This window comes from Filicampus tigris, chromosome 3, assembly GCF_054856515.1.
Source record: "Filicampus tigris isolate MCC_2025a chromosome 3, RoL_Ftig_1.0, whole genome shotgun sequence".
NCBI classification, from domain to species: Eukaryota; Metazoa; Chordata; class Actinopteri; order Syngnathiformes; family Syngnathidae; genus Filicampus; species Filicampus tigris.
Window position 1 is genome coordinate 7,000,575 of NC_141219.1, and position 23,630 is coordinate 7,024,204.

Sequence of the window (23,630 nt, forward strand, 5' to 3'; positions counted from 1 at the left end):
CCCCTATCTGATAAGCCCCCGTCCACCCATTGCGCTGATTGCCAGAGCCTTGTTCTCTCCAAAAGGCATTTCTTGCCTCCATCTTAACGCCCTGATACACCAAACCGACGTCGGAGGTCGTGAAGCGCCGTGGCGTCTGCATGCGCCGTCTTGTTTGGTGTAGTGGCCACCGTCGTAGCGTCGTAACCCGTCAGGAAGCGTCTGTTGGGCGTTTCAGCATGTTGAATCGGCGTCGCCAGTCGGGACATGTGGTCACTCTGATTGGCCGTTAGCTAGCAAATCAACGCTTGCAGCACCAACGGGATGTGACAAATGCGGATAAACAGTCTTCGCCGCCTTAATCTTCTGACAAGTACAAGAGCGAGGGTTGACAATGTAAGTATCTCACAATACCGTATTTCACTTGTGAAAGAACGTGAGGGTTTACTTCGCGTGGGTAGTTCATCGTGAGCGAAGAATATAGCCGAATGCATTGTTTACGTTTTTATAATCCGGCCAACAGCTTTCGGGTTGGATTTTTCTAACAATGAGAAATAGTGACTACCGCCGCCGATGGTATGGAAGGGTATTGCATCTTATGCATGCGCAGAAGGTACTTTCATGGTCAGTGTCGTTGTCGTTGCGGTGTGTTTTGCCAGCGTGACGTGCCGACAGCCGGTCGGACGCCACAGGGGGTAAACGTCTGTCACTGTTGGTGAACGTCCTTTTGGTGAATCAGGGCCATTAGACACAGCTATCCAAACAGATCTGTGGCACTCAAGTGCTCATAGAAATGCTTGGGGAGCCTGTGTTCTATTAAATCAAGAGTGTCAAACTCATTTTTTGTAGCGGGCCACATCATAGGTGTCCCTCGGACGGCCGTTATGACTGTGAACACATAAATGTAGGATCGCCTTATATTATCCAAAAAAAAGTCTTGGATAACTAGTTTTGAAATCAGAAGCCAGTAAATAGTTTGTTCAACTCTTTTTCAATGTATTTTAAAGGAGGGATTGGCAACAAATGTTTGCAATATCTCATATGTAGTGTTAAAAGTGAAGACAGGTTGTAAGAAACACGCCAAGTCAACAAATATGATTTGCCTTCGCAGGTCACATAAAATGATTTCGCGGGCCAGATTTTGCCCCCGGGCCTTGAGTTTGACACCTGTGTAATAAATGTGTTTGAGTGCAGATTTAATTAGTAAAATTACTTGTTTATCTTGACACCACAACCAAAGGTCATGCTGGGGTAGAAACAGATTTAAGGTATTTGCTTTATTATCTTTTGGCGGCTTGAAGCTCATCAGTATGAATTCATAATTAAACCACGTTACATTAAAAGCCGCAGGGTTCAAAACCTGGGGGGGAAAAAAAAAAAGTCTGGATGGTAATATACAAAAAGAATGTTGTCTTGATTGCAATTAATTAAATTTCCTCCGGCGAAATGGCCTTGGATCGTTGAGGAAAAACCTGAAAGGGTTTTTTTTAGGTTACATGCAGCTGGTGGAACAGGATTAATTTTTGCTGGATAAGTTCAGAAAACTGTATTTCTCTTGACAAAGCCTAAATTGAAATGACATTGGCCATCAGACTTTGGAACCAAGGAGACGCAGCAAATAAAGTAAACAACTAAAATATTTATTAACTGGAGAATGTCTTACGGCAAACTCACAACACAGTCCTCAAGCCAAATGACACTTAACCCTTTGAGTACAAGAACAATAAATGCACCGAGTGAATTGCTCCAGTGTGTTCGTCTATCAAAAATATAAAGAAGCAAATCAAGATCGAGGTCCAAGGCTCCTTCATTATTTTTTTTTTCAAAAGTTAGACATAATGGAGCAACACAGTGGCTTGTTTTTTTCTCTCTTTTTTTTTTTTTTTTTTTGTGAAAATGAATCGAGAACATTTTCTCTCAATGCTGAATTCAGATTTTTTTCTTCTTTCTTTTTTAATTTTTTTTATTTTTTTATGCATACATAAGTCTATTTTGTCAGATTATCATTTGCCCCATCAGGTTTGTCAGTGCAGTGAATAGTCAGTCGACGCAGATTTCAGTGTACAAACATACAGACTAGTCTAATCCATAAAGTTGCCCTAAAACAGTGAAGAGAAAAACTATGGCAGTTACTAAAAGGGTTAAGGCAAACATAGAAAAATAAATAGCAATAAAAACAATATACAACTTGCTTCTCATACTGGACTCAAAACACTCCTAAGAAGCTCTAGTTAATGAGAATTATTCACATTAGTCTTATGTACTTTACAGAACCTTTCACTTTACAATCTATTTACAGAGAAATGCGCAATCCTGTCGAAATAAAAGTCATCACTAAAAGGAACACATGATGCATGAACACAATAGTAATAGAAAACTGTATAATTTCATCATATTGTCAGTATGTAAAAACATTTACACAGAGACTTGCAACAGTAGTTTTTTTTGTTATGTTTCATATCAAATAAATCAACAGCACGCGCAGAAAAAGTGTTTTTAGTGATTTTTTTTTTTTTTTTACAAACGTCTGCGTTCGACTGCTGTGTTCAACTTCGATGTGAACGGACACCATGAACATCGCTTGTTTTTCGTCTGTATGCTGACTCGGCACAGTTAACAGATTCGGTTTTACAAAAGTGGTCGCGAGGAAGGAAGATACATCGAGATACGCTCCTCTGAGACACAAACAGATGCCACGGCGAACAGACGAGACAAGGTCAAACGCGGCGGAGAACAAAAGCGGTGGCGCACCACTCGGCATGCCGCCGTCCCCTCCGGGGGCACAATCACGCAGCCTATCACAAGATGACCCTTCAGGTTTCGCGAGGCCAACACAGCAAGGTCAAAGGAAGGCAAATTGTGGAGTTTACACAATGCACATGCAGTTCCGACTAGCTTTGTGTCTAATTTAGGTCTCTTCTTAATAAAAAAATAAATAAATAAATTAACAAATGAAATATCTGGAAGTTGTTCGGCCAAATTTGTCCACAGCACAAAAACGTGATTCAAAAATTCACGGACCACCTTATTAGGCAGGTCTATCTGCACAAACCAATGATAAATACTGTCAATACTATCAACATTTTACTGTCAGATATTTTGCAAGACAATCATTTCAACAGTTTGTTAGGAATGTATTAAATTACTTTAATGGTAATGATTGTGGTTTGTAGTTACTAAATGGGGTGCTACCAAATGTTTAACGATGTGGCCATTGACTGTATGACTGTCAAATGTTTCATTTCTTCAGATGATCTGTGGAAATATGAGTTGGGGCAAATGAATGCGCATCCGTCAGCAAGATTCATTGCAGCATGTACATTACAATCGAAACAATTATCTATATAAAGAGAATAATGTTAACACACCATATTCCTTTTTCAAGCAAATTCGACCCGTTTTTGGCTATCTCTGGGGGCGGCCATTTTGTCACTTCTGTCGACTGAAAATGACATCACAGTTGCTCAGGGCTCTGCTAACGACCAATCGTGGCTCAGTTACTGAAAACAGGTGAGCTCTGATTGGTTGTTACCTGAGCCCAGAGCAACTATGATTTTTTTTATTTTAACTGTGATTTTCAGCCGACAGAAGTGACAAAATTTCCGCCCCCTGAAATGGCTAAAAACGGGTGTATTTTGCTGCTTGCCTCATATTCCACAAATGCAATATTAATCAGAATGCCATGTGTACGCTCGTGAAGGAGCATAGAACATATTGCAAAGATTTTTTTTTCGACTTCCACTTTAAATATATACGTAAAAACGACTCATCAAAGTATTCAGGAGCAAACAACTTGCATGCTTTGTTATGCTAACTTGTTGCCATGAATGTCAATAATTTATATTTTGACTCATTCACTGCCAAACATTTTTAGACCCTCTTTTACCCTAACGTTTGAAAAAAAAAACATGTGCTGGACTGTGAAAAGACAAATAAACAGAGCTGGGCACTTGACCCTTTTTTGCTGGTCCGGCCGCGACCCTCCACCTTTGACCTGGGTACCCTTCCGGCCGCGATCCCCCGCCCATATTATATTACATAAAAATGATTAATTTCATTGCCAAACTAGTTTGCGTTGCAGCAGCAACGAGCTGCATGCTGCATGCTCTCCTCTTCTCCGTGTGGGAAACTGTATGTCATCGCACCATGTGACATAATAGACCGATCAGAGCAGCAACAATTCCTGATGTGTGCGTGGCATGTGTCGCAGACCTGTCGCCAACAGCGGTCGTGTGACTCAATGCGGCAGTTGTCGCTCGCGCTGAGACGCGAGTAGAAAGAAGCCTAAAAAGAAGCCTATCACTGAGTAGGCTGAGATGAAATTTGGCCGCCTCGCGATCACGTCAAACGCATGAGAGCCGATTAGTGGGCCGGACTAAAATGCACTTCCGGCCATGCTTAGTCCAGCCATTTAAAAAAAATTGTCAACCCCCACCCCCCCAGCCGCAAAAATGGGCATCCGGCCGGGCCGGAGGGTCCGACCGGTAGGGACGGACTTGCCCAGCTCTTCAAATAAATTTGTCAATTACGGTGAATGAGTTAAAGTTGTTCCAACTTAAATTCCTGTTTTAGCTCCAAAAAATATAAGTTGTGTTTTTTACAGTTTTACAGTGTTGTGGCCAGTGACAACATAAGTTCAAGGATCAAGTAAAACTAATGATATCCACTCAGCTCTGAAAAGTGTTGTATATTTCTTCTTTTACTGTCAAGCCTACTGAATTACCGTCATTTGGCCAAAAGGTGATCCGGGCAAACCAGATGTTTCATTGCATGGTCCAAGAGAATGTTACACAAATATTTCATTCCAGTGTCTGTGCTTGTACGTAAAACTGCGGATACAGTGCTGGAAATCCATCTTACTTCTTGGGGGGGGGCAAATCTTACTGACAGCGACACTCTCAAAGTGTGATGAAAGGGGCACTCAAGGGAAACAAGTCCTCTCAAGACAAACATCAGTATGATGGAGAACAGGACAGGAGTGAATATGGGCTGCGAACATGTGTAGTGTTGCAGAAAGAGCACTGACATTTTCTGCCTTAATGAGCCTGACCGTCTGTAAACAGATAAGACACACGGTGCCCTGCTGGCATACTCAAATCCAGACGGCCGGGCCTTTAATTACCTCTCTTTTCCCCCTTTTTAATGTCTTGCTGTCATTGCATGTGTGCCATACAGCGAGGAGCTCAGCAGCCTTGGGAATGACAGAGCAATCTGACCAACAACAATGTCCGGCAATTTAATCAATGTCTAGCGCCGCTGCGGGCCTACAGGCTTTGGCGGCACACCATCACACTGCGGAATTATTTGACAGTCAACTTTATATGAGAGGAGCACTGATGCCTATGAAGGAATTATAGAGCAAAATGTGAATACTATAATAGAGTCCCCATTGAGAGGTCCGATACTCACACTCGTTAAAAGGCCTGTAGGCTTAAAAGGAAGTCAAATCAAAAATGTTCTTTACAAGAATACGTTCGATGAGCCTCCACTAGTCGAAACACGGCATTCTGATTCTGATCGCGTGTGTTGAATATGAGTTACGCGGCAAAATCCACCTGTTTTTTCGCCATCCCAAAGAGCGGCCATTTTGTCACTTGCCGTTGACCGAAAATGACATCACGGTCGCTCAGGTAACGACCAATCACGGCTCACGTTTTCTGAAGTTGAGCCATTATTGGCTGTTATTTGAGTCAACAGCAAAAAACAAAATGGCCGCCCCCTGAAATGGACAAAAACGGTTGGATTTTACTACGTAACTCGAATATCATAAGCACAATTATGAATCAGAATGCCGTGTTTACGCTAGCGGGGCTGCATGGAACATATTATGAAGATTTTTTTGGGGTGACTTGCTCTTTATGCATCTTTGTGCACATATCATTGTCAAGTACCGTGTGGAAGAAAAAAATAACCCAGACTGTCCAGATTTATGTTTTGAGGGGGTTAAATATTTTTACAAATATGTACATTTAAAAGTGCCACATGTAAGAAGCTGTGATGTAAAACCGTTTTACCTTTGGAATGAGTTAAAAGAAAACAATGTAATGCAGGACAAGAGTATTTAATTTGAGCTGTGTTGATTTTTATATATATATTTTTTTTTTGGCATAGCTCAGATTTTAGCTAGGATAATTGCTGCAGGAAAACTATGAAGAAAAAAAACACAATTTATTTGTAATGATTGGATTGTTTTTGTTAATTTTTTTTATCATTGGCAAACACTTTGATGTTCTTCTGCCTACTGGAAGATACAGTAACTCACTATTGCTTCTTGAGGTAAAACCTGGTATTGCGTGGAATAAATCAGTGTGTTGACTTCATTTGATATTGCTGAGAAATGCTTTGTTTGACAATTACCACCAGCAGGCTTATTCCTTCACATCCGATTAACTATCCCACATTTTCCCCACATTGTTTCTTGTTTCAAACTTAAAGATTTCTCTATGTAATTATCTTTAAGCATATTGATTCCTTGCTCCCCAAAAAGTTTGTATTTTGGTGGGCCACCCTTTTCTACATTGGTCGATTGAACACTTCAAAGCCAAACACGAGTGACGACAATAATTCTAATTGATTGTGAATGATGCTTTCGATGGTGGTTCATTACATATTTTATAGAATGTATACGGCAGTCTATAAGAATTCTCATTGACCTCATTACTAGGCTAAAACTCTGAATGACAGCTCTCACCATCTTGTGTCTTGGTTTGGGGCTCGAGAGCTCATAGCCAAAATATACAGTATGTTGTGAAATAGGGCTGCCACAAACGATTATTTTGCTAGTCGACTAATCACCAACAGTAGTCGCGATTAGTCGACTAATCGGATCATAGCCGCTGCTCTTATAAGAAGCCTCATTCGTTTACAGCCTAAATTCTTTATGTACAAACTAATCATGAAGACAAGATGATATTATATTCAACTTGTACTAAACTTTGCAATTCAAGCCATCATTCCTGGCATGTTTATAAATAAAGGTGCGACTTAAATTGATGGCGATACTCTGGCCTTAAAACTTTTAGCTGTAATTCTTTAGTGCGTTTTAAAATTGAACCAAAACTATACACTATGCAGAGTTGCACTAATACAGTGAAATGATCAATGAATACAAAAAGAAGTACTTGTATACATATTTCACTCTTTTGGGGCACCAAGACTTTTTTTTTTTAACGGAAGGTAGTGAAATCAGAATAGTAAATTGGACAAATGCTCCGTGCTCAAGCAAAACTAAAATAAACACTTGTATTGGTTTTTAATTTTGTGTTAATTTAAACTTTATCAAAAAGGTTTTGTTATTCTTTTCACTAGTATGCATAATTTCAAAGTAGTAAATTCATCTACACAATCAAAATGTGGCATGCTCCTGTAACAAAAAAAAGGAAGATAACATAGTAGATTACAACAAACTTAACCGTGTTGTTATGTGATGCCGATGAGTGGCACACATGTCGTTTTTGTGTTGAGTGCTGATATTTACCAGTTCATGAACGCATCACTCCATTCCGCGTCTGAGAGAAAGAGAGAGAGAGCAAACGTGCGCTTCCTGCTTCGATGTCCACCACGGGCATAAACACACAGACTTTTGGTTGTTAAGCAACGCGAGTTTACTGAATAATGGCTGCTTAATCCATAGAAGATTCTAAGACGTGTTAGCACGTAGCGTGTGTATGCTAACCGCAGCTAGCTTCTACACACAATGCCGATGTCAGATATGAAATCAGGCATAAGCACAAACTTGCTTCCTTTTTTTAAATGATCCGGCATCCCCATCGTGCTGCCATAAAAGGCAGGTTTGCATTGTATTGAGTATATCTGGTGAAATGCGCCGTAAATTTCGGACTCTGTTGCCAACACGAATTAGCCCTTGCCGTGTAAGGCTTACACTACTTTACCCACAATGCTTCTGTTTACATCCAGCGGATTACCACCACCGCGCATGTGCATTGGAGATGAAAAACAGCCAGCGGGAGAAGAGCGAGACGCGGCAGTCCCGAGAGAAAAATAACGTGCCAAATAAATAAATATACAAATAAACGACGCGTCGGCGATTCAAATTAATTGTCGACGATTTTGATCGTCGACGTGACTAGTCGACTAATCGTGGCAGCCCTATTGTGAAACAGAAGAAAAGATGAAGGCATACAACAGGGATGTGAGTAACTTCAGCCTTAGGCTCCTGCCGAGCTACTCGCAGTCACGCCCCGCCGGCAGAGTTTCAGGTGGGGGAAAAAACTCAATGTCTCAACCGGTGTATGTTTATATTTTCGATGCACACAATGGCATACACAAGAATGTGCAAGTGCTAGTCCAAAAAAAACCCTCAAGGGCTCCGTTGTAGGGCGTGGCGGCCCTTGTGGCGAAAGGAGGCGTCAGGGAAAGGTAGTGAGTGAAAAGGTCGCAAAGAAGCGGAGCCTCAGTTGTTCTGAAGGCAGTCGAGATCCAGCGAACAGCAGACGTTTCCATTCTGTGTCGGGCAGCATTAGAGCACAAAGGAGAAGCAAGCATTTACTTGTGCGTGTACTGTTCATAAATAACTTCTTATGTTTTTTGTTTGAACCTATCTCCCATTATTTTCTGAAAAACTCACGTATTTTTCCTGAAAGATGCCACACATGTGCCAAAAGCCTCGTCTAATATAAAACTAGCTCTTTGGCATCATCTTGGGACATCTTGGTGCCAAGGAACTCTAGTGAAGTGAGTGGGGGGAGCTTCTATAAGACAGGCCAAAACTCGGCCCGAAATATAAGTAGTACTTTGGCATCATTTTGAGGCATCTGTAGCAATCCAAAACCTTTTTGGGGGGAGTCAATTATTCGCAAAATGTCGCTATTTGCGGCAGGGATCACTCTCTATGCCCCGTAAAAAATATACTGTGTACCGTATAACGACCAGAGAAGTATACAGTCAATAAAACTTTCACATTTTTTGTTGTTATACTACCAGTATTTTTAACTTCAAACATAATATTATTGCATACATGAACATCTACTACTAGAATATTAGTATAAAGAAGTATAACAACTTGGGATGGGTGGGGTACCGATACCAGGTATCGGTATAAGCCTATACCGGCCTTATTTTAAGGTATCGGGTACTCATGATGGCTGCCGATATTAGCCACTGATACTTAAAGGAAAAACAATCAAATCTGTCACTGAGTTAAGTCCTTCTTTGTTAACATTTGTTTTGTCATTGTGTTAAATACAATTTTTTTCATATCAAAAGTACTAGCTGTATCGGTACTCGATATCGGTGATTATTCGAAGAGTGAATACATGTAGTGGTATCTGTCTGAAAAAAGTGGTACCGGCCATCCCTAATTACAATAGTATATTTACAATTCAATCAGAAGTACATTTATATTTGAATAAAATCACATTTGTTATTATTTCAGCTGCACTTAAGTAGAACTGTTTCAGTGAAAGAAACAACAACAATGTTAAAGGGGAAGTCAACTCGAAATTTGTCTTGAGAATATTATGCTCTATGTGCCTCCACTGGTCTAAACACGGCATTCTGGTTGATATTGCGTTTGTGGAATATGAGTTAAGTACTAACATCCGCCCGTTGTAAGTCATCTCAGAGTCGGCCATTTTCTCACTTGCTGTCGACTGAAAATGATATCACAGTTGTTCGGGTGTCAAGTAACAACCAATCACGGCTCAGCTTCAGAAAACAGGTGAGCCGTGATTGCTCGTTACCTGAGCCCTGAGCAACTTTGGCGTCATTTTCAGTCGACGGCACGTGACAAAATGGCCGAACTCATATTACACAAACGCATGTGTTGACTTCCCCTTTAAATAATTCACATAGACGACTCACAATAAACACCATTTTAAAACCACAACTAGGGCACCGCAGCCACCTCGAAATGTTGCTTTGTCTTACTTTACACATGCAGCTGGTGCAGGGGGAGTTGGGCATCTGCCATGTGTCCCCACTGAGGCGAGTGATGCCCGCGTGGTCCGAGCACGTTTGCCGGATGTCGTAGGACAGACTGTCGGCCAGGCAGGGGTCTGCGACGCAGCGCGGGCAGCATTCCCCCTCGGCCACTGCTGTGTACTCGCACATCAGCACAGGACAAACCAGAGGCCAACAGTCCACCTCCCCCTCCTGGAAACACACGGACAAAAAAAAAAAAAAAAAAGGTTGAAAATAAAGCAACGTGGCAATCGTGTGGGTTCCTCAACGAAACACGCAAAGTCAACCCAACGGCATGCCGTGACCGGGTGTAAAACAAAGCTTAAGTTTGAGCTGCGTATTGATGAGGAGATTCAGTTACAACCCTCAGGGATTTGCCATGAAGGTCAGGTTTCATTTTTGTTGCCAATTTACATTCTGCGCGTACGCGCGCGTGTGCGCTGACCATGCAGCGGCACTGCTGGCAGCCGGAAAGCCAGGACGAGCCGCTTCGGTAGAGTGTGCGGCCGCTCTGGTCCAAACACTGGCTGCTGGGTCTGTTATCACAACTGGGACAGCAGAACAGATCCTCCTCCGGGTCCCCGCAGTCGCATGGTTTCCTTCTACAATATGTCTGGCCGTCCTGAAAAACAGAGGTCACGGGTTCAAGAGCATTGGAGAAAAAAAAAAAAAAAAGAGCAAAGCATGTGGTCCTGCAAATTGACTCGGCTTCCCCGCCATTTAAATTGCATTCCTTCGGACCCTGACAACAAGCAAAGTGGGACGACGTGTGTCAACAATTAGGGCTGTCAAAGTTAAAGCATTAACGATGGAGATTGATTTCAATTTCATAAGACCTTAAAAAAAAAAAAAGAACTCAGTTAACTCCGTTTTATTTACTTCCTGCGGCATCTGACCTCTGTTCACTTTGCAGCCAAACTTAGAGGACAAGATTTTTGTCACAGAAATATCATTTCCACGCTTCATAAAAACATTTTAATTGAAAAATACAATTAATTGCGATCAATTAGTTAAAAAAAAAATGTACACACTTGGTCAACATATTTCAGCAATACAATGGAAAGCTACCATATAAAAATATGATTTAAAAATATATATGCACCCAAGTTAAATATGAATGCAAATACATACTTTAAAAAATATTCTGTAAGACTGTTGAAAAACACAACGGAAAGAGAATAATTGACGATTGTCGGGACACTAAAAATGACTGACTAAGCACTAATGAAAGTGCATTTTGCGCCGTCAATGTAATCGTCACAAACCGCGACGAACGCCTGTTTTGCTGGGGTTTTTTTTGTTTTTTTTTGGGGGGGTTGACGGTCTGACGAACCACTGACGGACTTAACTGACGAACTGACTGCTGATTAAAATTCAGACGGATGACGAATGTCGGACCAGCAAAATTTGGTAAAAATGCCCACCTCTGATTGAAACATTGAATTGGTCATATTTGCGAGTGAGAATGCAATTAATGACATCGTCTACTTGTAGTCCTCTTTTGATGACCTCACTGACTGCAGGTGCAGTGGTTCCTTGAGATACGAGCGAACTTTTCAAGATACCAACTTGAGATTCAAGCATTGAATAGTGGCAGTGTCGGACACAATTAGTAACTTTCTACAGAAAAGGGATGGATTTTTTTTTTCAGGATGAAATGGTTATATCGCATTGTTTTCAAAACAGGAACTGGATGCATACGTTTGTATTTATTTTGCATTATCTGTAAATAACCATAGATTCAAAAATATGACGTGAGTAATCGCTGTGTTGAAAGCAGAAATCCCTCTTCGGCTTCAGACAAGCAAAGGTTTTGAGGCAAAATTGCTTGGTATTTGGAACCAATAATTGCCTAGCACGGTGTTTGGGTCCCTCTGGCTATTTTTCTTTTTCTTTTTTTTTTTTTTTTTTTTTGTGATGTGAAGTGTTGGTCTTGCCCTAAACATACATTAATTTTTTTTACCAGCAAAGTTTTTATGCAACTCCTTGTTATTGTTGCTGTAGGTCCCTTTGCAGCTTCCCTGATTGTGTTTCTCTTTCTTTCTTTCTTTCTTTCTTTCTTTCTTGACAATATCCCTTTTAAAATAAATTGAATAATAGTTGAACAGATCATTTTTTACTGGCTTCTGATTTCCGTATTAGTTCCGCATCCGTTTATATGTAACAATATGCGCTAATCATACGTTCATATAGATTCACGTCCGAGAGCTGAGAAAATGCCTCGATTTTTTTTTTTTTTTTTTTTTTTTTCACCATTTTGAAGCCTCATCCTATATGCGAGTTTCTTTATTCCTTCAAATTTGGCAGACAATTTACCGGTACGGCACTCTTGTCTGTGGTGTGCCAAATTTACAAAACATTTTTATTTTCACTTTACACAGACTGTTAATAAAATTACCCCTAAACGTACTGTACTTATCGAGGTTAACAACTGTTTGCCCTAGCAAGTGTTGGAGTATATTTTGGAGGATTATCTGTAAATCACTTATTTTTTAAGGGCAGGTCTTGGTCCCTACACTCTAAAAAAAGTTGGGTTAAAAATAACACCATTTTGGGTCAAAAAAGGACCAATCCACTAATTGGGTCAATTTGACCCACTTTCTTGTATTGTTTTGTACAAAACAGTCCAATTTTAGGGGTTGTTTTGTACAAAACTACCCATTCTTTGGCTTGTTTTCCGCATAAAAAAAAACTGAAAGTTGGGTCAAATTGACCCAAGTAGTGAACTGGTCCATTTTTGACCCCAAAATGGTGTTGTTTTTTAACCCTACTGTTTTTAGAGTGTTATCGAGGCGCTGGCTGTATATTGACCGCATTTCTGGACACTCTGTCCCTATATCTTCCACTCCGCCTGTTAAAAACCTAATGGTTGGTTTTACACAGACCAGCAAGCACTGTCTGGCTCAGGGACGGACGGCAGTGCAGTGCGCATATAAAAATGTTACAAGAAAGGGCCGTTAGAAAATGTACGAGGGCCATAAAATCACTCTGCATACCATTAAAAGGTAACGCCGAGCCAATGTTTTATCTCTGCATATTGTCCTGCTTCAGTAACCATGAGGCCAATTCTTATGGCCTTGGTCTTTATGTTTACGGTCTCAAGCCTGCTGGGGAATTACAGCCAATTGGGCCACGCTCGCAACGCCAGGAAGTAAATGCATTCAGTCCGGCGCTGTGTTGTGATTTCTCAGCAAATGCACATCAGTGCTGCCTGTTTACTTTTTTTGTCAACAGCTCCATAATGAATATAATTACTGTGAACGACATGTTTTACATGAAATTATTTATCCAACGTGTTCAATGTGGCCTTTGTTGGAGATGCTCTTTCTGTGGGTTATTTGATTTGGTAAAAATGGTGCTGAATATGTGAAGTATGTGCCAAAGGGGTGTAAGGCTGTCTTTATCTTCGACTGGATTGTGTTGGCACACGTGGTGCAAGGATTGCATTTGCATCATCGCCGATCATGCCGGACAGCCTCTACACACGCTTCACACCTCAGACTCTGCAGACCGAAAGTAAGTTGTTTACCCGTGACAAATATTTTTTCAGATTGCAAACCCAAGGTAGGCGTTTTTTTGCCCCTGAAGTGTAGCCTGTTTGATGCTTTATGTTTAAAACGGGTCAAGAGATAGATGGTGAATGATGTTGTTCTTGAATTAAAGGCTCTTCAACATTTTTTTTTTTAATATGTTGGCACAAGGGGCGGAGCCAAAATGTGGCTAATGGGTGTGCCTGGAAAAATCAGGGTGGGCCTGAATATTTCTCTCGCTTCGCACAATCCTTATGTCCCGACACATTATATATTCAAATAAAATGGCAAACCGAATAACATGAAGTTCAGATCTTCCTTTGACGACCACAATTATGCCATTTTTAATATTCAATTAAAAAAAAAAAACACAAATAATTTCATAATTTACTAAAAATGTAAAAGTATATATTTTCTTATGAATCTCACTGGATGGGCAGTCTTTCAATCTGGGGCTCCGCCCCTGGTTGGCATGGTCACACCTGTTGGTTTATTTAACGATCGTCATCAACCATTTAACTCATTCACTGCCATCGACGCATTTATTTGTCTTTTCACAGTCCAGCCATTCAATCCCAGGAATTTATTTATATATTTTTTCAAACGTTAGGGGTAAAAGAGGGTCTGAAAATGTCTGGCAGTGAATGAATTAAGTGTTAGTATGAACCATTCGACCTTCTACTGAATTGAGTGAGTTGAACGGATTGCCACATTTAAGACAAAGTCCCACAATGTCATCAAAACACACGTAGCACTTTGTATGTATTGGCTTGGACTTTGTACCTTGCAGGAACAAATGGTGCAGATGTCATAGCTGGGTTTCCAGTCTTCTCTGTTCCTTTTGATGCCCTCCTCCTGCGGACAGTCCCCAGAGCAGCCCGGACCTGATGTGCATACGCAATCGTAGCTTCCTGGTAGATTGACGCACACGCTGCTATTCCAGCAGGTGTGCTTCTGCAAACTGCACTCATCGACGTCTAGGAGGCGGACAGAAATCAAGTCACAGAAACAATCCGATTGCAAAAAGATTTTGCTTTTGTGGATTGTCTTTGCTGGCGGTCCGTTACCCAGCGCAAAAAAAACAGGTGGGACGCATCATACCGGCTGCCGATTCAATGAGAAACTTGGCACGTTACAGCTTTGATCCTCACTCCATCAAAATCCAACTTTTTTTTTTTTTTTCAACTTTGTATTGTTCCAATTACGTTGGTGCTGGCTTTAGGAAAGCAATGTTTTCTGTCAACCAATCAATGGCTTGATTGGCCATGACTCTTTTGTTGCAGTTTGTGTCAAGGGTGCTCAAAAGTGTTACAGTACAGCTTGGTTATTGTGTTACTCTTTCCAAGGTTTTAGCAATTAAAAGCCGTGTTTAGCGTCAGCTTATAGTTGGAGATAGCCCTAGAGGCTGGCGGCTAATCTCATACTGCGATAACGTACATAAAAGAACATCATTTTGCTTCGAATGAGCATTTGACTAAATTTTGCCAGTCCGTCATTCGTCATCAGTCATTTTTCGCGACAAATTGAAATGTCATCATAAGTCCGTTAGTTTGTCTGTCAGAAAGTCCGTTGGTCTGTCAGTCGGTCACCCCAAAAAAAAAAAAAAAAAAAACATCAGAAAAAAACGCCAGTGATGGACTAACGAACTGTCACTGACGGACGCGGTTGGTGACGAGTACACTGACGGATGAAAACCCGTCAAAAAAGAAAAAAAGACAACAACCAAGTGGAGATTTATAAGGTTCAAATACAGTCCGAGCATTTTACTCTTTCTATGCATGTCAAATTATGACTCGGCAGCATCCAGGTGCCTGTCGAGGCGCAGCTGTAGTGTTACTCATTTTCATTTTCTTTTGCCAAACCAAATGTGACATCCTGCCCAAATGCTGGGGTCAGCTCCATCTGGCGTTTGAATTCATGCCACTTTTGTTGCTTGTTAATTGCCACACCGATGTCAGCCTTTCAAAGTAATCGAATCGCTAAAGCCCAAATAAAACGTAAACAAAGAGCAGAATGTGAGTTGTTCCCATTCAAGGTACGGTTGCATTTGGCAGGCGAGCCACTGACGCGACATGAAGCTCGGCTCACGTCGTAGCCATGACGATGCACCGTACCGCTGCTGAACACGTTCTGTAATTGTTTGCAGAATCAAGTTTGCAGGAAAAAAAAAAAAAAAAAAAATCAGCCAGAGCACAACAGCTCAGCGGAGAATGTATTGTTCCTCCCACAGACTGTTTGCATACTCTACATAAAATCCCCATTAGTCGGTAGGACATGCACCTCTGCTGCTGAAGGATTAATGCCCGTCATGCTACATTCACCACATTCCGCCAGAAGCTGCTTGCTCGCAGATGACACACACCCAAGACTGCAACACAAAAGTCATTAGGAGGATGCAGCTGAGCACAGCCAACCAAAATGGAAACCCTAAAAGTCAGAAACAAGTGCACCGATACCATGGAATACATATTGCATGGGCACTCAAATACAAATCCGTCTTAACTGTGTGAGTACTTCCAGTCTCCAGAAACTCAAAAATTGCAAATTTGCAAATCGAAATGATGTCTCTGCTGTGGCCGTCTCCATACAGAAAGGTCAGGTCAATTACAGCCAACGAGAAAGGGGTACCGACACATTGTTATGCGCATTGTTGTTGTTGTTGTTTTTTTTCCCCACAATGCATTCTCCTCATCTTGGTGGAAAACCTTGCCGTTGTAGCCACGCGACTCTCGCTAAGGCTTCAGGCGTAACGCATGTATTTTGAGATGCAGTCCGTGTAGCTCTCAGTCAAAGCAATAATGCAAAAGCAACGCGGCTCACAGCTGCTGCCATCCGCAATAGGGGAACGCGCAGCCTAACGCGACGCCATTCAACGTCCCCGCAATGCTTCGGAATGAACCGAGTGCGAATGCGAGCGTATGCTATTTTATTCAGTCTTCCCAGCTCTGTTCGGTTGAAGAAAAAAAAATGGTGCTCATTGTTGCATGTGGTCCACGGGCTGTTTTGCAGTACAGTGCGTAAACACATTTGATAGACCCTCACCCATGTAAGGTTTATATATACCACAGCTGCCCAAAATTTGGTAATCGCCAAAATAATGTTTTATATTTCCATAAGGTTTACTGCACCTATATTATATTGTTAATGCTAACAAATTATAAATATTATCAATGACTTTTTAACTTAAAATAGTCAGTGCAAACTTTTTTTTTTTTTTTTTAGAATATGTTCTATGCAAGCCCACTAGTTGGAACGAGATATTCTGATAAATATTGCGTTTGTAGAATAAGTGTTAATCCGCTTGGTTTTTTTTAGCCATCTCCGGGGGCGGCCATTTTGTCTTCTGTCGACTGAAAATGACATCATGACTGCTCACAACAACCAATGGCGGCTCAGATCCAGAAAACTGGTCAGCCGTGAGCGGTCGCGATGTCATTTTCAGTCGACAGAAGACAAAATGGCTGCCCCCCGGAGATGGCTAAAAACGAGTGGATTAACACTTATTCCACAAACGCAATATTGATCAGAATGCCCTGTTTCAACTTGTGGGCCTGCTGGGAACATATTCTTGAAAAAAAAATATGTTTGGGTTGACTTCCGCTTTGAGAATTTTACGAAATGTCAAATGATAGGTATATGCTTAATTATCGAGCCAGCCGCTCCCATCCCGAAACTCCCGGCAGGGGGATCGAGAAACTCTCAAGCAGTGAGCCGCGAGCACATTAATCCTGCCGGTAGTTATTTGTTGTATCGTTATCTCTCCACCGTACAGTGACAAAATTGGCTTTCTATTCTCTTGTGTTCAATCTTTATGTACAGCCCTTTATTACAGCTACGGTCGTTGCTTTAAAGGTGTCTTTAAATACAATTTAGTTGAGTGACTCAAAGGTTAAGCCATGCAAGTCTAAGTACACATGGAAACAAAATGCAAACCACAAACTGCAAATAGCTCATTAAACCCGATACGGATCCTTTGATCGCTTCAGCATTACTTGGATCACCCTAGCAACTCTAAAGCTAATACGCAACTACGTAATAACTTAAGTCGGCGATTGCCTACCTTCACTGAGCCAAGGCACGTATTTTAAGTTAAAAGAAATCTCAGTGCTGAAGGAATAATTATTTAATAGTTATCCCACATTTGTGCTTGTTATTAATCACCTGTCATCTAATGTCATCATTTGTTCTGTCTGTCACTGTAAGTTACTGGCATAGATAGGCAAGGATACATTATTTGGAGTCAATTAATCATTTTATGACAAATTTTGCGAAATTGATTTCCCCCGGCACACCTTAAAGGGAAAGTCAACCCAAACATATTTTTTCAAGAATATGTTCCCAGCAGGCCCACTAGTTGAAACATGGCATTCTTATTGATTTTGCGTTTGTGGAATATGAGTTAATAAGCAGTAAAATACACCCCTTTTTAGCCATCTCTGGGGGCGGCCATTTTGTCTTCTGTCGACTGAAAATGACATCACAACCGCTCACAACGACCAATCGCTTCTGACCTGTTTTTATGAATCTGAGCTGTGATTGGTCGTTGTGAGCAGTTGTGACATCATTTTCTGTCGACGGAAGACAAAATGGCCGCCCCAAGAGATGGCTAAAAATGAGCATTTTGCTGCTTAACTTATATTCCACAAACGCAATCTTAATCAGAATGCCCTGTTTCAACTAGTGGTCTTGAATAGAACATATTCTTGAAAAAAAACAAAAAAATGTTTTCGTTGACTTCCATTTTAAGAGCTCTCACGGCACACTGGTTGGGAATCACTGACCAATTCCAGCAGAGAGCGCTTAAACTCGTGTAGACTATTAGGCAGATCTAATACCTGCATTAATCTTTCCTATACTTTCCAACTATAGTTGACTGAATTAATGTGATTAGATTCATAAATTTACTTTTATGTTCAGTGACGGATTATACATGGTGAATGTTTATCTGTATCTCAACCATGGCCCATCGTCCCCCCTCGCCGCCAGAATGGAAAATATTGAAAACCCAATCAAGTTTCATTGATTGCTACTTGCTGCAAAGGCACTGATTTATGAAAGTATTGAATTCTACAAAATGCAGATTTGCACTCAACCGCAGCACCACAGGGAGACGATTCTGTGTTTGAATTTCGCCTGTGACTTTGCAAGTAGTAGTAGTTTGCAGTTATGACTTTTTCTTGTTGTTGTTCAAAGAAACCCCCATGCCTGAGGAATTTTGTGTTGTAGTGACACTATATTAAGAACAAGTCAATAAACATGGTAAAAAAAAAAAAAAAATGAACAAGTCACAAGTAGCAGCCGTGACTAAAGTCCGCTTGTTTCTGGTCCTAATGCTAGCATGGTATAGCTAGCGCTGCTATATTGTGGAAATTGGACAGCGTCGTATGTGATTATTTATTGCAACTACGGCACTTTCATAATTGCATGCTATTATGAGCAAAGATGCTTGACAATCGCGCTCGTGTACGTCAGCATGGCGTGGTTTGGCTCAGACGCGGGTGCAGTGCATCCATTACATGACTAACTTCCAAGATATGTGAACGCGTCTTGTTGTCTAAATGGTTTAGTTAAACATTCAAAAAACTGAAAAGACCAGCAAATGTATGCAGTTTCTTCAGTCTTTATTAGCACACCGTATTTATTGGTTGTTGTAATAATCTAAAAGCAATTGAAACTTGAATTTTATAGTACTTGCATTACTATGCTGACTACTTTTTTTTTTTAACAGGTAACTAGCAACTCTATGGAAATTCATTTTTGATGTACTCTAATATGTGAAGTCATGAATATCAGGTTTAATTTAAACATGTTTTATTAGTGGGTATGAATGGTAGCCATATATGTCAGCCTTGTGATTGACTGCTGATTGCTCAAGGGTGTACTGTTGATATACTTCAGTGTTTTTGTTTTCGCTCTTCTTTAAATGAAGATATATTGTCCCGTGCTGATGAAATGGCTTCTATGGAAGAATAGACACTAATGCCTTTGGGGGCCCCCCATTGTTTACAAAATAGTCATCTCCCATTTTTTTGCACGGTGTACATTTATACAACAACATTTATACTAATAACTAGAATTGTTTTTCTCGTTGTATCTTTGAAACGTATCTCGTACAGGCCATAACATTGTCAAAAATGAAATCACTAAGCATGCAATGTACACCTGCTAGAGAAGAGTTCTAAGCACAAATATGTCAGACCTGTGTTGCTCCATTACTGCCATGACTGTAATATGTTTACACAACCCCCGGAATGGACAGAGGTGGATTTTCAGTAGGGCTGTGCGATTAATCGAAATTCAATTACGATTATTACACTCCACGATTACAAAATTGGCATAATCGTAAAAAAAAAAAAAAAAGATTACTAATATGCATTTACATCCAACGCACTATGTTTGTTTACACAAGGAAAGCAGACGTGAGTTTATACATTTGCACCTTTTTATAATAACTAATTTGATGCATTTTGTTTGGTCCAAAAGGAACTTACAAAGACATTTATTTGTCCTTATATTTTTTACGTTCAAACGTTTTCTTGTTTTGTACCAAAAAAGAAATGATCGTTTGAATCATCGTGATTTCAATTACTATAACAATCATGATTCGTATTTTTTTCATAATCGAGCAGCTTTAATTTTCAGTGTCTTAAAAAAATCCATTTCCAAACGTTATGTTTTCAGTGTGCTAAATTGGTATAAATGCGAATGTTTTTTTTATAAATCTGTTTTGCATTCAAAGGTACTCTGATAAAAAGCCCCAAAATGACACTTGTGCTCCTCAAAGAATGGCATCCACGGTCATTCCGGTTCCAATCTTTGGGAAATTAATTCTGATAACTATTTTCTCATGTTGTTTTTTCCCTTTTTCCTCACGACTGAGCTCGGATGCCTGCGAGCGGCGCTTGGCATTGCTTTTATTCCTGTTATTCCTTTTGTCAGCTGGCACCGTCAAATTGGAACCAGGACAAACAATTCCACTTGATTTCGAATGCAGCTCACAGCCACACATGCCCCCTACCGAGTAGAATGTGCGAAAGCATCACAAATAAAAGTGACGAACGAGAAAAGAAGGCAGTAAAAGTATTCATAATTCCAATCAGATCTCGGAAGGTACCCGCAAGGGCTGCTTTGCTGTTATTTTGAAGTCGTGCTAAGAATGTTTTCAACTCGGCGTATACTTACCGATGCAGGAGCTTCCGTCAAGCAGATAGGAGCCATTGTCATGGAAACCAGTTCTGCATTCACAGTGGTACCAGCCGGGGAGGTTGACACAGCGGGAATGGTTGTGACACTCAATCAGGCCCTCCGCACACTCGTTGATATCTGAACACACATGCGCACGGGCAAAAAGCGCGCTTGATTAAGAACAGGAAACTGTGCTGTTTGCTTGTCTCGCCTGCTCGCAACAGTGCAGGCTAATCCCATCAAACTGCCAAAATGCTGTCTCAAGAGTGGCGCTGCACATTAGATGCCACCCATCTCCGAAGCGTTTCCATCACAGCAGGGATGAAAGCACTTCCGCTTTTACTCAGCTTGCTTTTGTTTCTCTCAAGTGGAGTAAATACTCATGCCCAGCCCAGAGGCGCTAGGTCTTAGCTCCTTCTCGAGGGACTAAATCTCTCTCATTCATTATGCATCACGTGAATTCTGCTGCTCATCTGTCGTTCTTTTCCTTCTGGCGCAAAAAAAAACAAAAAAAAAAAAAAAAACACGACCTGCTCCCACGCCCCGGGTTGTAAAATCGCGACACTCCAGCCGCGCTTTCAATCGCCTGAATGCAAACAGTAGCCAAAAGGACAAGTCCTCATTCAGCTCCATATTTGTCAGGGGTGAAAGCGAAGGGTGTAAACGGGAGTTTAAGGTCGGAGGGGTCTGTGATGTACTAATTGGGTGAAACACGATGCATTCGGAAGAATAATGCCTTTCCACGACCACCCAATAAACACATTAAAATCCAAACACTGTATCTGTCCCTTGTTATGATAATAATGGTATTGATAGTAGTGTAAAAGCGGAAGTCAACCCACACATTTTTTTTTTTCAAGAGTACGTTCTATGCAGGCCCATTAGTTGAAAAAAAATGCTTTCTGATTAATATTGTGTTTGTGGAATATGAGTTAAGCAGTAAAACCCACCCGTTTTTGTCCATCTCAGGGGGCGGCCATTTTGTCACTTCTGTCGACTGAAAATGACATCACAACTGCTCAGGGCTCACATAATGACCAATCACGGCTCAGCTTCCGAAAACAGGTGAGCTGTCGTTACCTGAGCCCTGAGGAACTGTGATGTCATTTTCAGTCGACAGAAGTGACAAAATGGCCGACCCCTCAGATTGCTAAAACAGGTGGATTAAGTCCTAATTCACAAACCCAATATTTATCGGAATGCCTTGTTTCAACTGGCGGGCCCGCATAGCACATATTCTGCTAAATAATATGTTTGGGTTGACTTCTCCTTTAACAATTGAAATTAACTATGTTTCTGAATTTTGGGGGGGCAATTTTGTGTACACTAAATGCACTGTATCGCGTAGGTAGGCACTCAATTTAGTTTGTTTGGTGACACAGCTGTACAATTGGATCCCACTCAATTGCGCAGGTGTATCTGACTGGTGCAAGCTGCATGGATTCAGTTTGCGATCAGTGGTAAAAGTGAGAGTGTGTTGGCGCGCCTGGATGTGAATGTAGATGGTTGTCTCTATTAGTGCCCTGAGGGTGATTGCTAATCAGTCCAAGGTGAAGTCTGCCTTTTTGCCCCCAGTCAGCTGGGAGAGGTTCCAGCTCAACACGACACTGGGCAGGGCAATCAGTATTGAAAATCAATACATGCATGGATGGAGTGCTACTGAAACTATAGCAGGCAGATGCTAGAAGTGTGAGTTCACAGATTTGTCAGCATGCGCCAGTAAAAAAAAAAAAAAAAAACGAAAATCAGAAAGAAAAAAAAATCAACATTTTGTACGTGTATTATATTGCAAAACATTCTCCAAATGTCAGACATTGATTGTTCAGAAAAGATGTGTCAACATGCGCACACAGAAATCAGTATTATCACCTTAAGAGAGAAAAAAAGAAATGTAAAAAAAAAAATAACAATTCAAGATAGATTTGGATTTTTACACACAAAATAAATCGACAATCCTGTGGACCTTGGCAGATTGGGGGTCACTCCTTGATTGTATGCCCCAAAAACTCAAGCCTAAGGCCTAGTATCGAGAGGATAATATGTTGAATATCGGCGCTGTCCTGTGAAAACCGCGTCAATTATTTTTTTGTCATTTAAGAAGAAAAAAAAAAACACGTTAGTGTTCGTCATGTGTCCCGCGACTGCCTGGCGACCGGGGCGGACTCCGCTTTTCGCCCAAAGTCAGCTGGGCAAGGCTCCAGCACCCCTCACGACTCCGCACAGGATAAATGGTGTTGAAAAAGTCAAAATGCTGTAAAATGGCCGGCAGTGAACTGCATCCAAATCCGATGCTGTCCAGCTGGACTACAGTGCGAGCAAATCATCGTACAAATGTTTATGCCTCACTGAAGAAGAGTCACAGACTTTGTAAACACTACAAAAGACACTTGGGTCAAGCTCTTTGGAAACTTCGACATTTTGTTTGTGCTGTTGGCCTTACACAGTGCGGTAATCTGTGTCAGGTGCCTGGGGGGTTGCCCTCTATTGCTCCCCCAGGTCAGAGATGAATCGGTCCATCTCCTCCCCGTGACTGACTGCTGGCCGAAGGCAACTTGTACTTCCACAAATAAGCATCAAAAAAGTGTGCTTGAGTGGGATTTTGTGAAACATACAACTGAGAAAGCGTGTGAATGCCAGAGAACCGACCAGTAATCGAGATAATTTGCCAATATATGCTCACAGAACAATAATGTGATCGATACAACTATGTATATAGTTGCTGTCATGTGAAAAACACTTATCTCCATTTTTTTCATTTTCTTATTTTTACCTCAATCATTTTTCCGCGTTACAGAAATCGCATTAAAGTGAAAATTAAAAAAGTTTCCAAAATATATAAAAATACATCCATATATATATATATATATATATATATATATATATATATATATATATATATATATATATACACATACAGATAGACCAGTTTTTTTCGATACCGATTATTAGTAGTCAAGGAGGCCATTATTTGTAGCCGATATTCATTTAGCATGTTTATTGAACATTTTTTCAGAT

The 23,630-nt window shown here is 40.9% G+C and overlaps 1 protein-coding gene and 1 long non-coding RNA gene across 9 annotated transcripts in view; one reads left to right on the forward strand and one right to left on the reverse strand.

Moving 5' to 3' along the window:
- Nucleotides 1–23,630, forward strand: part of LOC147149713 (uncharacterized) — a 150,437-nt gene that overhangs the window by 25,170 nt on the left and 101,637 nt on the right. The gene's annotated exons all lie outside the window — the stretch shown is intronic.
- Nucleotides 1,599–23,630, reverse strand: part of LOC147149715 (protein kinase C-binding protein NELL1-like) — a 154,852-nt gene continuing 132,820 nt past the window's right edge. The window contains exons 16-20 of the mRNA XM_086025785.1: nt 20,613–20,753; nt 14,214–14,407; nt 10,346–10,522; nt 9,868–10,092; nt 1,599–8,443 (exon numbers count right to left, since the gene is read on the reverse strand). Of these exons, the coding sequence (XP_085881911.1) occupies nt 8,393–8,443; nt 9,868–10,092; nt 10,346–10,522; nt 14,214–14,407; nt 20,613–20,753 (788 nt within the window). The 3' untranslated portion in view covers nt 1,599–8,392. The remainder of the gene's footprint in view (nt 8,444–9,867; nt 10,093–10,345; nt 10,523–14,213; nt 14,408–20,612; nt 20,754–23,630) is intronic.